General features: G+C 47.2%; 1 protein-coding gene across 1 annotated transcript; it reads right to left on the bottom strand.

Moving 5' to 3' along the window:
* Positions 1-1,038: 1,038 nt before the first annotated feature.
* Positions 1,039-1,756, bottom strand: FOXI2 (forkhead box I2). The gene is made up of 2 exons (XM_019617981.3): positions 1,296-1,756; positions 1,039-1,204 (listed from the first exon to the last, which is right to left on the bottom strand). Exons 1-2 carry the CDS (start codon positions 1,702-1,704, stop codon positions 1,044-1,046), a joined length of 570 nt encoding a protein of 189 aa, XP_019473526.2. The 5' UTR covers positions 1,705-1,756; the 3' UTR covers positions 1,039-1,043.
* Positions 1,757-15,820: the final 14,064 nt, after the last annotated feature.

Here is a 15,820-nt window from a genome sequence, read left to right as displayed (position 1 = left end):
AAGCGGGTAAACCAGAGGCGTTTTAAACAAACAACTCAGTCTGCACGGGGACACGCGCACTGCAGGCTGTCAGCACCCTGCAAGCACTCATCGTGGGGGCCAGCAGCAAACCCAGCAATTAAAGGGCTCCTCAGCAGGGATCCGGCATCATTTTGGATGCTCGATTAAATCTGAAATTCTTTGGATAAATTATCATCAGCTCCACGGGCTGACACAAAGATCATCTTTTGTGTTTGGGAAAATAAAGGGGTTTTATTCAGAAATGCCATAGAGGATGTGGGGCTGGCTGCCCCACACGCCATGCCCAGCTCCAGGGGCACGTCCTGCTGTCCCTCCCCACTCAGTGAACCCAACACCACCCCAACCACATCTGAGAGCTGTGCCTTGCAGTGAGGGCATCCCAGCTGCACACCTGGACAGAGAAGAGGAAGGCACCTCGGGCATCCATGGGACAGGAGGTCAGCAGGCAGGGCTGGGACAGGCTGCTCTTGTCAAGGGGGAGGGAAAGGCACCATCCCACCCAGCTCACCTCACGGTGATTCCTTTCAGTATCTAATAGGGGGCTGTAAGAAAGAAGGGGACAGACCCTTTAGCAGCAGCATCTGTTGTGATAGGTCAAGGTGAAGTGGTTTCAAACTAAAAGATGGGAAGTTTTGACTGGATATGAGAAAAAAGTTGCATGCAATGAGGGCAGTGAGGCACTGCATGGACTGCCCAGAGAGGCGGGTTGGTCCCTGCAGACACCCAAGGTCAGCGGCCAGGCTTCGAGTACCTGATGGAGCTGTGGGTGTCCCTGTGCATTGCAGGGGGTGGCACCAGACAGCCTTTAGAGGTCCCTTCCAACTCAAACCATTCTATGAATGTTCCACCATGCCTCATGCATTGGATGCTTTCGAGTCCCAACAGGGAGTGCTTCGCACAGCCCTCCCGCCTTCACTTCACCCTAAGCACACACACATCCCACTCTTTCTCTCATCTCTCTATTTATAGACCTACAAAAATGTACAGTTACACATTACAAAAACACTCTTTCCTCCTCCACCTCAGTGCATCTCGCCGTGCCCGGGGGCTGCGCTCACACAGGGGCCTCCCGCAGCCCCACCGCTGTCTCCGGCCTCCGGACGCCTCTTCCTCTTCCTCCTGAAGTTGCCGTTATCGAACATTTTCTCGCAGTTGGGGTCCAGCGTCCAGTAGTTGCCTTTACCTGCAGAGGGGAGAGGAAAGGTGCGGCGCCCATCGCTCCGGCCCCGACCCACGGGCAGCACCGCCCGCCCCGTCTTCACCCTCCGCCTTACCCGGGTCGTCCTCGTCCCGCGGGACCTTCCTGAAGCAGTCGTTGAGGGACAGGTTGTGTCGGATGGAGTTCTGCCAGCCCGCCTTGCTCTTCTTGTAGAAAGGGAAATTCTCGGCCACGTATTGGTAGATCTGGCTGAGGGTCCTCCGTCGGCCCGGCGCGCTGTGGATGGCCATGGCGATGAGCGCCGAATACGAGTAGGGCGGCCGTGCCGGGCGCGGCCCCTCGTGCTGCGGGAACGGCGACGTCCAGCCCCGCTCGGGGCACGGCGGTGGGAACGGAGCGGCGGGCGGGTAGGGGGCGGCGGGGCCGCCGAGCCACGCGTAGGGACCGCCGGCGGGCGGGCGGAGAGCCGCGTCCAGCAGCTCCCGGGCGAGGGGCGGCTCGGCGGGAGGCCCGAAGGCGTGCATGCTCCGGCGGCACCGAGCCTATCCCGGCACCGAACCGCCCGCCCCGACGGCAAGCCGCACCCCGCCCGCTTAAATAGCGCCCGCGGCCCCTCCGCCAGCACCGCGCTGCCCCGAGCCCGGCTACGGGAGGGCCGCCCCCGCCCCACGCGTGTCCGCTCCCCTGAGACCCCTCCCTCCGCACCCTCCGGTGCCCCTGCTAGGATTGCCACGAAGGCACGCGCGGTCCGACGCGCGCACTGAGCTCCTAATACTGAAGACTCCCGAACTGGAGCCGTGCCCACCCGCAGGTGCCCACCAGCACCAGCAGAGCTGCGGCACGCCGATGGATGGGGGCTGCCTGCTCACCCTGCTGGGAGAGGAGGAATGGACTGCTTTCATTTCGTACCGCTGGTATTAAACTTCGGGTGGAATTTGTACTCTGCTTTGGTCGATGCCAACTCACGTGCCTGACATCCTATAAACACTTTGCTTCTGCATCTCTTATTCTCCTGTAAAAACATTCTTTTGGGTTATGCTTTTCCTACCGCTGTTAAAGCACTGAGAAGGAAATCATCTACAATTGTTCTTCTCTGACAGAAGATGTAAATTGATGAAAACTCGATTTTTAGTTGCACTTCTGAACATTCTCTCGCTTTAGAATCCATCCATCTTTTAGAAATTTCACACCAGTCCTGAGACATACAGAAATAAGGCATGGATTTAGCAGCATTTGTAGCTATAGAGAGGTAAAGGTGAACGGGCTCCTGACCATGGTAGGGAATTCAAATAGCTGAGGTGGCTTCCCACACCTGTACCAATGGATCTTTGCACTTTGAGCAGCATGCTTATGTTTGAACTATTTCTAAACCATACATTGTACCCTTCGTGTGCGTAATATTCACATTCCCCTGGCAGCTCTGTCTGACCCCATGTGCTTTCTCTGGGAGATGCCTTCTCAGAGGAGATGCAAGAATTGCTGTGTGGGTCAGATTGCTTCCTAATAGAGGGCAGTGGATAGCTTATGCCCTGGGGCAGGAGTGTTATAACCTACGTTGTATAGAGATAGATACGAGTATTATAACCCATTTATATATATCTGTATTAGCATTACAGCCCACTTTAAGCACCTACATAGGGATGTAGGCTTATGCCAAGCCTATCTGCAAAGTAAAGGACCTGCTACAATGAAATTAGTTCAGCAATCCACCCCCAGACATTGCCTTTATTTATCTCCCCCTCTCTGGCTGGTCCCACATTGATGCACAGCCCCAAAGGGCTCTCAGGGCTGCTCCCATTTCTCAGGTCACAATGTGTTCTGTGTCACTGCTACAGGGAGCTCATTACCTTCTGTCTTCCATAGTAAAGCTGACACCACAGGACATGAAAATCCTTGTGCACGATGTGTTTGGTGGCACTGACTGCTCGTTTCACAAAAACTCTTTATCAGAAAGCAGCAGTCTTTGACAAATACCCAAACGTAACTCCTTGCCTGCTTCATGATACGGAACCCATGGGAAAAAGTAGTTCTTGTTATGAGAAGTGTATCGTTTTACAACTTTTGCTCTTCCTTTAGAGTTTCACCAAAATTGCACGATAAAAAGCGCATGATGACAGTGTGACCGAGGAGCATCCTTGGCTGTTCTGTGGTTATAGTCAATCCCAGGCCTAAATTGAGCCCCAATCCCAGCCCTAACACCATTTCTATCCCCCATCCCAATCCCGATCCCCATTCCCAGCCCATCCTCAGTCTCATCCCCAGCCAGCCGCCAGGCCATCGCTGCCGGATCTCACTCTGGGGCTGGTAATGGTGTAGTTGCAATGCCATCTAGCGATCATCGTGGCTGATGAGCTCCAGGAGCTGCTTTTCCCCTCGGTACTTCCATCTTCCTCCCTCCTCCTGCCGCCGCCGCATCCAATTAGGCGGCTTAAAGCCCGAGAAATGAGGTGTGCTAACAAGCAAGCGTGAGAGACAGAAGCACTACTGACCCCGTGTCGTTTGCAAGCTGTGTAGTACATCCTCATCAAGTAGCACAGCTTAATTGGCTTGCTGAAGGCATCATTACTGCCAGGTCCAGCCTGCTCCCAGGTGTGTGGGATGGTGGGTGACAACTGCTCGTGGCCACCTGGTCACCTGCACTTCCATAATTAGTGCTGTATGCGGGCACCTCTTGCCCCTTATCACCACCAGGTAAGGTGGCTTAAAAGGTCACAACACTTGTAATGAAAGGTCATTTCAACATCTAAAGGGGAGCTGAGGGAAAGAAGGGGGCAGGGTCTTTAGCAGGGCCAGCTGTGATAGGATGAGGGGAAATGGTTTCAAGCATAAAGAGGGCAGATTTAGGTTGGGTATAAGGAAAAAGTCTATTATGGTAAGGGCAGAGAGGTACTGAAACAGGCTGCCCAGAGATGTGGCGGATGCCCCATCCATGGAGACTTCAAGGCTGGGCTGGATCAGACTCTGGGCAACCTGCTGGAGCTGTGGTGTCCCTGTGCATTGCAGGGGAGCTGGACTAGATGGCCTCCAGAGGTCTCTTCCAACTAAGGATTCTATAATTCTATGCACAAGACCCAGCCTGCAGAAGGCAGGAGGAAGCCCACCCCTCTCTCAGCAGAGCAGCTTCAGAGGAGCAAATCCACCACACTGAATCTCAGGGCACTCTATATCAATGCTATTATTATTATTTTTTCCCCATATTTCTTTCACATACCATAAAATTATAACCTTGAAAACTACTCCATGCCCCAAAATCACAGCAGAAAAGAAGTGCGATAGATCCCATATCAAACACCACCGCCAACCACCCTAATCATTTCAACTAAAAAGAAGTGGGAGCAGCTGAGATATAAACACAAAATGAGAAACAGCAAATAACTTAAGGTGAACTACTCAGATCATATCAAACCAGAAGGAAGTCCATCAGACACCATGAATACCCACCCAAACATTATTTTGGACTTAACACAGCTCTGCTCGTTTGCTGTGACAATTATTAGCTAATATTTTTCAAGCCAATCAAGCTTGAGACAATTGGCCTATGGCAATTAATTCTATTAACTCTGAAATTAGAATTCAGATAATTTAAATCTGAAATATGTATCTAAGAGGAAGCCGATAAGAAAGACAAATCTGCTGGAGACTGCCGTATTTAGATTGCACAATATATTCTAATTTATTTTACTCTCCAACTCACAAGAGCTCAGGCAACGATTTTCTGCAGCCACGTTGTACAAGAGAAATGTCATAGAACCATAGAATGGCCTGTGTTGAAAAGGAGCACAATGCTCATCCAATTCCAACCCCCTGCTATGTGCAGGGTCACCAACCAGCAGCCCAGGCTGCCCAGAGCCACATCCAGCCTGGCCTTGAATGCCAGCAGGGATGGGGCATCCACAGCCTCCTTGGGCAACCTGTTCCAGTGCCTCACCACCCTCTGGGTGAAAAACTTCCCCCTAATATCCAACCTAAACCTCCCCTGTCTCAGTTTAAGACCATTCCTCCTCATCCTATCACTATCCACCCTTGTAAACAGTCATTAAATGTTGTATGCATTTTTTCCATCATTTGCATTTCAAAGTCATAGACTTTGTGTACACCAAAGGTTTGGGCAGCAAAACCATCAGCACAAACAGCACTAATGCCCTCACAGCGTGGTAAGATCACACATTCCTTCATTATGGTTTTTTCAGTCTAACTATTCAGAAAATCTGTCTATGAGAAAGTGAAACGCGCATTGATGTGTTGATCTGCTTTTGTCCACTAAATGCTTTATCTTTCATCTTCAAGCAAAATCTGGCACAACTGCTTTTAAAATGTCACTGGTGCTTTGTTGAATCCATTTTCGCCTGTAACTCCATGCAACTCCAGTACTGTGACCTCAAAAAAGAGCAAAATTACAATTAATGCCTCATAAAAATACCTAAAATGACCTGGAATAACCTTTTCCAACACATCAGGATTCCATTTTCCAGCTCTCATCCTTCATGCTCTGCCAGAGTTAGAAAACAGGCAGCATAGAAGAAGAGGTTCAATAAAAATGGACGTGAAATATTTCAGTGCTCTGTGCGTTGCATTTGTATTTCACTTTCATCTCTTATTTTATTTCAGCTCATTAACGATCCCATGTAGCAAGATCCCTTTGAGTTAATGGTGTTCAGATCACTTGATATGGAGCATCCTTGGTCTGTTGAATTCTGGAAGCATAACGTCTGCCTTCCATTGAGAAAAAAAAAAAAGTGAAGAATTATTGTTTCATGAGTTTTATGGAAAAAATATCATTAATTATACATAAAGAGGCTGCTTATTTAGGATATATGCCCCTTTTACAGATCTCCCATACATTAGCACCTAAAGGGAAGGGATATGCACCCCCACTTCAGCAGCAAGGCAGTTCCTGTGGTTGAGACAGCAAGAATGGAGAAACCAAAGTATTCGTTGTCCACACTGAGCACAGAAAGCACACAGAAGTGTCACAGAACTCCAACCACCTCCCTGAAATGCTGTGGTCTCTCCTGGTGGCATCGCCAGGGGGAACTACTGCTGCGTGGAGCAATGGAGCATCACCACTTGTGCACGTGTGTCACAACATCCTGTGTGTGCACCCTCCAGAAGTGTCAAGTGAAACGGTTATGGTCATACAGGCAATAAGCAGGTGGCAACCATCTGCTTTTCCCAAGGCACATTGGTCTAAACAGGAGATCGGTGTCAAACATGGGCTGTCCTATAGCTGTTCCACTGCACAAGGGGCAGCAAACTGTGAGCATCTTGTTCTGCAATAGAGTGTGAAGAAACCCTCTGAGAAACCCTTTTTATTTTTTATTTTTTATTTTTTTTTGCTTCCATTACTAAGTAGGCTATTAATTACTGCAGAACCCGTGTTTAATGGAAAGACATTGCAGAACATGTCTCCTTGAGGACCTGTTTTGTTTTTGAAAGCGTAAGTGTTTACATCATGCTTTGTGATTTATTCTCAAATTGGCTGAGACTCGCTGTGCTGGACTGTGGACAAAGCCCATTTATTTCCCAGGCTGGGAAGGCCATCCATCAAAGAGAACACGGGGCATGTTGCCAGCCAGGAGCCCGTGAGCTGGGTGGTGAGAGGAGCTGCTCAGCCATCCCTGTTCTGATTTCCTCCCAAATCTCGGCAAAATAATGGGAAACTTCCACTTGGAGGCGACTGGGAGGAGCATCCTTGGCTCCCTGACCTTTTCCTGCTGATCTCCAAAAGAGCAGTTGGGCATTGGCACAGCTGCCCAGGGACTGGTGGGGTCACCATCCCTGGAGGTGTTCCAGAGCCATGGGGATGTGGCACTGAGGGATGTAGGCAGTGGGCACGGTGGGGTGGGGGTCCTAGTGGACACTTCCAGCTTTAATGATTCTAAGATTCAATGGAAGGGCACTGAGGGGAGCCTTGCAGGTTCCTGGTTTCCTTTAGGGGCAGCTGGAGCTGTAAGACAGCTTCATTTTCCGCTGGCTGTTTATGTTTCTTGAAACATACATTCACTTTAGTACCAAGCAATTGCTCTCAAATGACTCTGGATGTTGTTTGGAGCCCAAGCTCACCTGCTTTCAGTAGGCAGTATCAAATTTTATGCTGGTCCTCTTACCGACAGATTTGCTTGACAGTGTTTGTACTTCTAACTGCTCACCTTTAAGTTTCATTTTCAAGCTGTTACATCAACAAATCCACATTTAAAAAGTATCCAACTTCATTGACACATAGAGCAATGCTAGCACTTACAAGTTCATAACCTTCTACTACCGGCTGCCCTGTCTCTAACACATTACAAAGAGGGATTTGTTGCCTTGCAAAACCCAGTTTGCTCCTGTGCAAAGCTATTTGACCCTAAGTAAAACCTCAGTGAAAGGAGATTTTTGATACTGCACATTATGAACAGCTACAACTTGCCAGCCAAAGCACAGGGAGGGGATAACCAGGCACCTGAAACTCAGCTGCGTTTCAGAAGTCAGGCAGCTGTTGGATGGTTTGAAGCTGTGCACAGCTGAAAGCAAGCTAGGGGCTGATTAGTGTTGCTGGGGGTTTAGAATGTTTTTAGGCTCTCTATTACACTTTCCAGTGTGATAAAAATACAAATTAAAAGCAAATAATGTAAAGGAGGAATAAAAAAATTACAGTCCCACAGGGCAAAGTAAGTTAATACAATGCATTTTTATATGTGCAATTCCTGCAAAGATTCCAGCAATAGAAAAATCAGAGTTGCAGGGGTTGGAAGGGACCTCAAGAGTCCATCCAGTCCAAACCTCATACTAAAGCAGATCCCTACAATAGATCACACAGGTAGGCATCCAGACAGGTCTTCAATATCTCCACAGGAGGAGACTCCACCACCTCCTCGGGCAACCTTTTCCCAGTGCTCCATCACCCTTACTGTAAAGAAGTTCTTCCACATGTTTGCATGGAACTTCCTATGGTCAAGTTTTAGGCCATTGCTCCTTGTAAAAATCAACTCAAAATCATGTTTCTGGTTCTCAGCAACTCTACAATTTTGCTTTGGACAAGAAGATCCCGTCAATATGGCATATTGATTTATTTACTTTAGGCTGTACTTCTCTGTATATGGTGTAACTGCTAAGAAGCAAGAAGATCAATTGTTCTCTGAAGTGTATCTTACAGAAAGAGCCAAGTATGTTACATCAGGTAAAAGCACTATGTTCCTGACATCCCTCAAAACCCACTTTCTCACCTCTCCAAAGGCTTTTCCTTCTCTTTCTACACTGACAGAGTGACTCCTGTCCCTCCTCGTCTATGCCAGATATTTGTAGTACCAGAGCCCGAGAGAAAGATGGATGGAGAAGGACTGGGGATGTCTGCACACTGCTGCTCCCAATCACTGCGAGCAGACTCAAAGTCACAGGTCCTACATCCCATTTACTGTAATGGGTTTTGTTCAGCCAATTAGGCTCTTTTTCCTTCAGATCTCACCCGCACAAAGGACAGCGTTAATACTTAGAGCCTCGCGGGACTAATTGTCTGTGAAGTCACTTCGAGACCTTGGAGAGAAGCACTGGCAATTTAATTATTATTATAGGTATTATAACGTTAAACATAAGTTCATGCATCTATTTGGAGGGGAAAAAAAAAAAAAGTCAGAATCAAAGGAGCTAAAGCCTCCCCCAGGCTGTTCCATTATTCTATCGCCCTTCGTTTGAAAGGCGATGCCCAGCCCAATTCTTCTCCTGGTGCTGCAGTGTGCCAACCCCTTTAAGATCACATCCAGGTCAGAAATGTGGCTCACTGCCTCACAGAAGTCAGAGGCAACAAGAAGTATTGTTCATCGATCATTTTCTACAACCTTTTTTTTTTTTTTTCCCTTCGTTTGAATGCTTTAATTTTGTTCCCCTGAGGATCGAGAAAATTTGCTCCTGTAAAAAGCCAAGATATGAGCAAGGATTTGGAAAGCTGGGATCTGACAGCGCCAACTGTATGCTGCAAAAGTACAGTGCCTGTTATAAAGGTGTAATATTTGGCAAGCAGTTTTCTTCTCGTGATATAATGCATTGTAACCAATCAAATAGTCAAGAGGGCAAAATTAACCTCTTCCCATATTTACTGAGCCAAGTGACATCTCACCATCAGTGCACCAAAGTCCCACAGCACGACATGAAGCCAAAGATAAACGTAGATTATTTCTAAGGATGAGTTACAAGAAATAGTTATCCTTGTCCTAATGCAAATCACAAAATGGAAGAACTATTCATACAGAACAGTGGAAACAGAAACCCAGGCCTAGAAAGAAGCTGCTCTGTACTAAGAGTGTTTCCTAGGGTAACTGCTATCTAGACCTTTCCACCAAGTGACCAGCACAGATTTAAAATGACTCACTGCAGCTGAGGAGAAGAGAACATTCACCACTAGATGAACAGAAAGCCCATTTCTATACTGGTGATTCCAGCTTCAACTGGGAAAGCAGTTCCCCCTGTATCCTGGGTACATTGGCTGACTTTCTTGCCACTAGAAGTCAGCCAGCAGCCTGTAATTACACTGAATATCTTCCTGGAACCTTGCTTCCATAAAATGGTGCCATCTTTTGAGTAATATATCATTGGTATGCCCTGCTCAGATTATTACACTAATATATCATTAGAGCAACAGCTTGCTTCAGTGATGGATTGGTGTAACGTGGTGTGAGAGCTACAGCTCTCTCAGGTAATATACGATGCTCTTGCACTGATGTATGACCATCATATCTCAGAGAAGAGCTGCTGGGGTGATGCATTCCCCAGTGGCAGAGCAGCCCCACAGTGAACAACACGGGCTCATTGCAGGAGGATGCTCCATCTCAACATATCTTTTGCTTTACAAGTTAACGGGCTGATTTACCCTGCTGACGAGGCAGGTAGATGGGGATGGACCTGATGAGTTTTGATGTCCGACAGGACCAAGCTGGCCTGCAGGTGAAGGAAAACTTGGTACATGCTCGTGCCAGGGAACCTGCCAAACTGAATTCAGGTTAGAAAATGCCCTTGCTGCAATTATGCTCAGCATCACACCATCTTGAGCCCAGAGAAACCCATGGGCAGGCAGCAGCTATTTACCCACATGGCTGATGAAAGACTGTGAGATTACTAACAGAGCTTAAAACTTCTCTCAATTTACAGAAGAGAAAGAGCTCAATCTAATGCATCCAACCCTTGTTTTGCAATCAGCGCATGGTGGAAACCCACTCACACCTGGAGGCTTCCGAGTCCAGTGGTGTACTGCACGTTACCACTGTAAGTTTTTACACAGAATGGAATATACACATGGAATGGCCTGGGTTGAAAGGACCACAGTGATCATCTGTTCCAACCCCCTGCTATGTGCAGGTCGCCAACCAGCAGCCCAGGCTGCCCAGAGCCACATCCAGCCTGGCCTTGAATGCCTGCAGGGATGGGGCATCCACAGCCTCCTTGGGCAACCTGTTCCAGTGCGTACATGAGGAGTATCCGCTGCTCTTCCACTTTTCTGAGAGTACCAAGGGGGGAAAAAACATGACAGTTGACTTCTGAACTGGGAAACATAAATCTTTATTCTTGAGAAAGGGAAAATGTCTTCCTAAATTTTTTTTTCCCCCCCCTCTCATTAGAGTATGAGCAGCTCCTCAAAAGAAAAACCCCAAATTGCACTGTTTTCCCTCTTGCGTGCACAAAACCAAGCAATCACCACCCATGACAAAAGCACACAAGGCAGCTTTCTGGCATAGCCTAAACTCATGCTAGCTCAAGTTGAAAAGGAAAACATTTGCATGCTATGACTCAGTGCAAATGGTTTACATACTGTTCTTTTTTTCAGCTTTAATTACTGTGGTTGTCACCAAGAAACCACTGAAATTTTACAAGGACATGCAGAGGTTGTGTTATGTTTCTCTTTCATCATAACAGCAATTCTGTTATCCCAACGATGTGAAAACATTTAAAATCATCAACAATCACTTCAGAAGTTATTTCTTCTATAAACAAGATGATACAGGCTGTAATAAAGCAATCAGCATTCCCCGTAATTTGCTTTGTTTCCATCCATTCACCTGACCTCTACCTGGTCTTTCTGCTAGCCTCTGGCATGGGAGTGTTGTATTCCATCCATTATACGCATGGGAATTAAATTGAGTAGTGGGTGGAAAAGAGAATTAGATTTAGTAAGTTAAACAATGCATGGAAATTGATCTATGCATATTATGCATAACCTTCTCAATGCTGTTCTATTTAGTGCTAGTAAACGCATTTCAAGGGGCAGCACTAAGTGAAATGACTGCTATCTACTACATGGCATGCTTTTCTTTTGGGTTCCCCCCTCCTCCCCCCTCACCTGCTGAAGCTTTGCACAGTGAAGCTAAAGTCCTATTGTTTCTCCTTCCCTGTGCCTCCAGGAAAGATGTCCATTGGCTTTAGCCCCAAGTGCCCTGGTTCCAGCTTCATCCCTTCCACTGCTGGGCTGGCATCAGTGTCACCAGAGGTCCTTTGGGCTTTTGCTCCTTCACCTCATCCCTCACGTGCAGGGAACGCCGGAGCTGGGGGAGAGGAAAAGGGACATTAAGAAATGAATGTGCTGTGTAAAATCAGAGACAATTGCCAGGTACTCCTACATTAACTAATGACATAAGCTTCTGCACCTTGAGGAAATAGTCAGGAGTTAATAAGCTGTGTGACGCAGAGAGGACAAGAAACAAGGAGAGAAAGAGCAGTTAATCAAAGTATAACCTGTTCCTCCAGCTCTTGACTGCTTTCTGCTCTAGGTGTAGCTAATTCCCAGTTCCACCCACTTCCTCCCATAGGAGCAGAGAGGGCTGTGTGCTGGCCAGGGCTTGCAGAAGACAACTTAAGAGCATCTACAGAACTTGCAAAAGCTCAAGTGAAGTTTTGTGCGTGGTCGTTGGGGGAATTGATGTGTTTGGAAGTGTTGAGATGTAATGCTATAGTGGGATGATAACAATAGGGTGCAAAATCTTTAGCAAATGAGAACGAGCCCAAGTGCAGAAATAAAAGAAAAGGGTTGCTTACCTTTAGAAGGCCACAGGTAGGCAGGGAGCTCCAACAAGAAGTGTCCTCACACCCACTGCCAAGCCTTAAATGAGGTCTGGAAAGGGGTGGATCCTGGCTGCAGCCCTGCCAGTCACTCAGGTGCATTGCTTTGCACTGCATGCACCTGAGCTCCCCTGGATTGGCTCTGCCTTCCCACCAGGTGCTCCTTCACTGCTTCAGACAGTGACTTAGTATTGTCACCGTATGTGATTTGATGTTTCCTATTTGTTAAGTTCCCCTATTTCATTCTCTCCTATCTATCATATGAAAAGGGAGTTTTCTAAGGTGAGTAGTAGCAGCAGAAGCAGTAGTAGTCCAGTTTGTGTTGTGCCAGGACTTTGCCTGTACACACCAGTGACTGCTGGCACCCAGAACACATACCCTAAGAGTTATAGTGGCACAAAGAAAATAATGAAGTGGAAAAAAAAAAAAAAAAGGAGGGGGTTGGGGGTTATTTATTGGTATCCCAGAAGATGAGATAGAAAGGGGAAGTACAGAGGGCAGTGAGGTGATTTTGCAGTAGGGAACAGAGCTAGTTTAAGGACGTTCAGCAGCAGCAGAAGATCAGCACCATTGACTGAGTGAGTGCAGGTGCTATGGCCTCGTGCTGTGACAGAAATGATAGGCAGATGGATGCAACTAGGCCAGAAAGGCCTTGAAACGAAGGTATACTGTTCAAGTTTGTTGTGTACACAAGAGAAAAACAATTCATGTATTCAGAGTAGTGAGACACAGGTAATGTAATAAGAAAATGCAGGAGGAGTTTAAGTGGTTGGATCACGCTGAAGCAGCCAAGGACTACAAGCAAAAGCCTCCCAGCTGATGGATATCCAAGAAGGCTGAACACATAAGGTCACAGAATTTCTGATAGGTTATGGCTACAATCTACCCTCACAAAACCATATCCCGGTGTTTTGAATTAGCTGATACACAAGCAAAAAATCTTAATATTAGACCAGCTGAATGGAGGCACAAATAAGGCAGTGGGATGCCTGCCCTGGGAAAGTTATCCAGGTGGTTTGATTGTGGCAAAAACTGACCATGTTTTGTTTTGTTGCAGCTGAGCTTCAGGCAGAAGCTGGGGGCCTTGGACCAGCTTCATAAAATAAGAAAGACCGACTGGAATCATTAACTTGAGAAGGGGGAAGTAACTCCAGAGGAAAAGCTTGTTTAAAGAGTTTTAATGCCAGTTACAGGTGTCATTATGTTCCATGTAATTACCCTGCAAATCAGAGCATGGTAATGAAATCCTATCAGTGTTGGGATTCTCTGCAGTTATCCTATGGAAGTGTATGACAAAGGTTTAATTCTCTCTGAATTTCTGTGAATGTTTAAATCGTGCTCTGAGTTACAGTCAGAGAATGCTGCCTGTGGTGTTCCAAGCCCAGTTTGAGTCTGGTATTTGGGAATCATGGAATCACAGAATGGTCTGAGTTGAAAAGGACCACAATGACCATCTGGTTCCAACCCCCTGCTGTGTGCAGGTCGCCAACCAGCAGCCCAGGCTGCCCAGAGCCACATCCAGCCTGGCCTTGAATGCCTGCAGGGATGGGGCATCCACAGCCTCCTTGGGCAACCTGTTCCAGTGCATCACCACCCTCTGATCACACTAGATCTCTCTTTTTCCACTTAAATTCTTCAGGACTTTTAAAACCAGTGAGGGGTTAATACAAATATTTGAATATTTGTACTTTTGAATATTTGAACTTTGGTGCGCTGATCCCCCAAATTTCATCATTAGTTGTTCCAAGGTAATGTGTCCTCTACTCGTTAGCAGAATGTGTGATGCTGGAAACCTGAAGGTGAAAACACACAGTCTCAGGGTTGCACTTTGTCTGGCTTTGTCCCTGTTAGTTGCCATAAAAATATTCTTAAAAGTGATTAGAAGTTTGCTTATGCAGGGCAATTATGTTGCAGATTGCTTCTTATTATTATGTAGCTAATAAAAATAACAGCAATGTATATCTTGGCCCAAAGAGGTTGGGAGTTTATTAAAGTTGTAAATTATGGATTCCACTAAAGTGGGATAATAAGATGAAGCAGCACAGCGTGTGCAGTAATCATTCTCCTATTTTCATCTCATATTGTGTAGTTATTAGACATTTTGTTCCTTATTAATCTTCCTTGACCTTTTTTCCCCACAAATTCTCCTTCCTATAAAAATGAATAACTGCTGAGAATCATAACGTGCTGACAAATGTCTGCAAGGAGAGCAGGGTGCAGTGTGACACGGTGGGGCCAATAGAAGTGATGCCCTGGGGCAAGCACACACCGACCCTGCTCCCATGGCATGGGGCTTATGGGCAGGGACACGTGCTGGAGTAACTCTGCCATCTCCCACCCACTTCAGCTGTACGCTGAAGTTTAATTCTTGTCCCTAGGTTGTATTTCCCTTATTGGTGGGATAATGAAGAGAAAAAAAAAATCGCATGTCTGGAGTCGATCATTCTATTCTGCTCGTCTGAACACACATCAGATAAAATCTTGCCAGCCACAGTGTTGTAAATGAGGTGCATAGGGCGCTTGAATAAATAAATACCCGAGATAGTAAACTCCAAAAGCCAGCAGCTCCGCATACCAAGCAATTCGCTTGCTTGCCCTGTTTCTCTGCGATGTTCTACGACTCACGTGTTGCAGCAGCAGAGGTCGCTGGTCCCACAGCCCATCAGGAAAGGCTGATCCTCATCCCTAGGTGACCGCGGTCTGCTCTCGGAGCGCTCAACTCCTGCCCGCTCCCAAACGATGCTGCTGGGGCTGAGTCTTCCAAAGGCTTACAGTCCCCCATTGGGCTACGGATAGGAGACCAGGTGGGGCAGAAAATACACGCGTGTGGCTTCGCATCCCCATATCTGGCTGATGCAAAACACCCGGACAGCTGGCTCCCAACGGCCAGGGCAGTGGCTGTCGTGTACTCAGACAGGCACTAGGGATAGATAAGAGCAGCATCGCGTGCTCAGCCAGGCAGCATGCAGGGAAAGGTGCCCTGACACCTGCATGGCACTCACAGAGCTGACATCTCCTGTTGCTCTGCACCCCAGTGGTAAAATTCCAGTGCTTGGAGCCTGCAGAGCACCACAGTGTGTAGTCATGAGCACGGGCAGGCACAGCAGATAGCTGCCAACACCTACTGAGCACCAAGGGTTACTATTTGTAACAAAAATGCTCCATTTGGAACACACTTTTTACAGCAGGTGGCTAAAGAGTGTTTTCCCAGCATGGGGAATAACAGCTTTTAAGGACTATTATGATTCTTTTATGCATACAACGAAACGAAACAAAAAGAGCAACAACAGCAAAACACCCAAATCCACCATTTGTGTCATTTAATGGGCTCCATGTGAACGCTAAACAGAAGGAAGTCACAAAAAAGAAATAAAATGCATGCACTGTAAGCGGCAGAGAACCATTATCCCTCCATGGTGTCTGCTGCAATCCAGCAGGCAACAAGTGGCTATCGCAGCCCAGAGCTGGGGAGATCATAGAATCATATCATAGTATGGCCTGGGTTGAAAAGGACCACAATGATCATCCAATTCCAACCCCCTGCTACGTGCAGGGTCGCCAACCACCAGGCCAGGCTGCCCAGAGATCTTTAGGACCCTGAAAGTTTTCCCTCTGAGC

The sequence above is a fragment of the Meleagris gallopavo genome, chromosome 8 (genome assembly GCF_905368555.1).
Source record: "Meleagris gallopavo chromosome 8, MGAL_WU_HG_1.1, whole genome shotgun sequence".
Taxonomy (NCBI): domain Eukaryota; kingdom Metazoa; phylum Chordata; class Aves; order Galliformes; family Phasianidae; genus Meleagris; species Meleagris gallopavo.
This window is presented reverse-complemented; position numbering and strand designations above follow the sequence as displayed.

What these genes read in the sequence shown, in the direction of transcription:
- FOXI2 (XM_019617981.3), bottom strand. Translation starts at nt 1,704, where the DNA reads ATGCACGCCTTCGGGCCTCCCGCCGAGCCGCCCCTCGCCCGGGAGCTG. An exon ending in GCGGGACGAGGACGACCCGG is followed by an intron (nt 1,205 to 1,295) that starts GTAAGGCGGAGG and finishes TCCCCTCTGCAG; the next exon opens with GTAAAGGCAACTACTGGACG.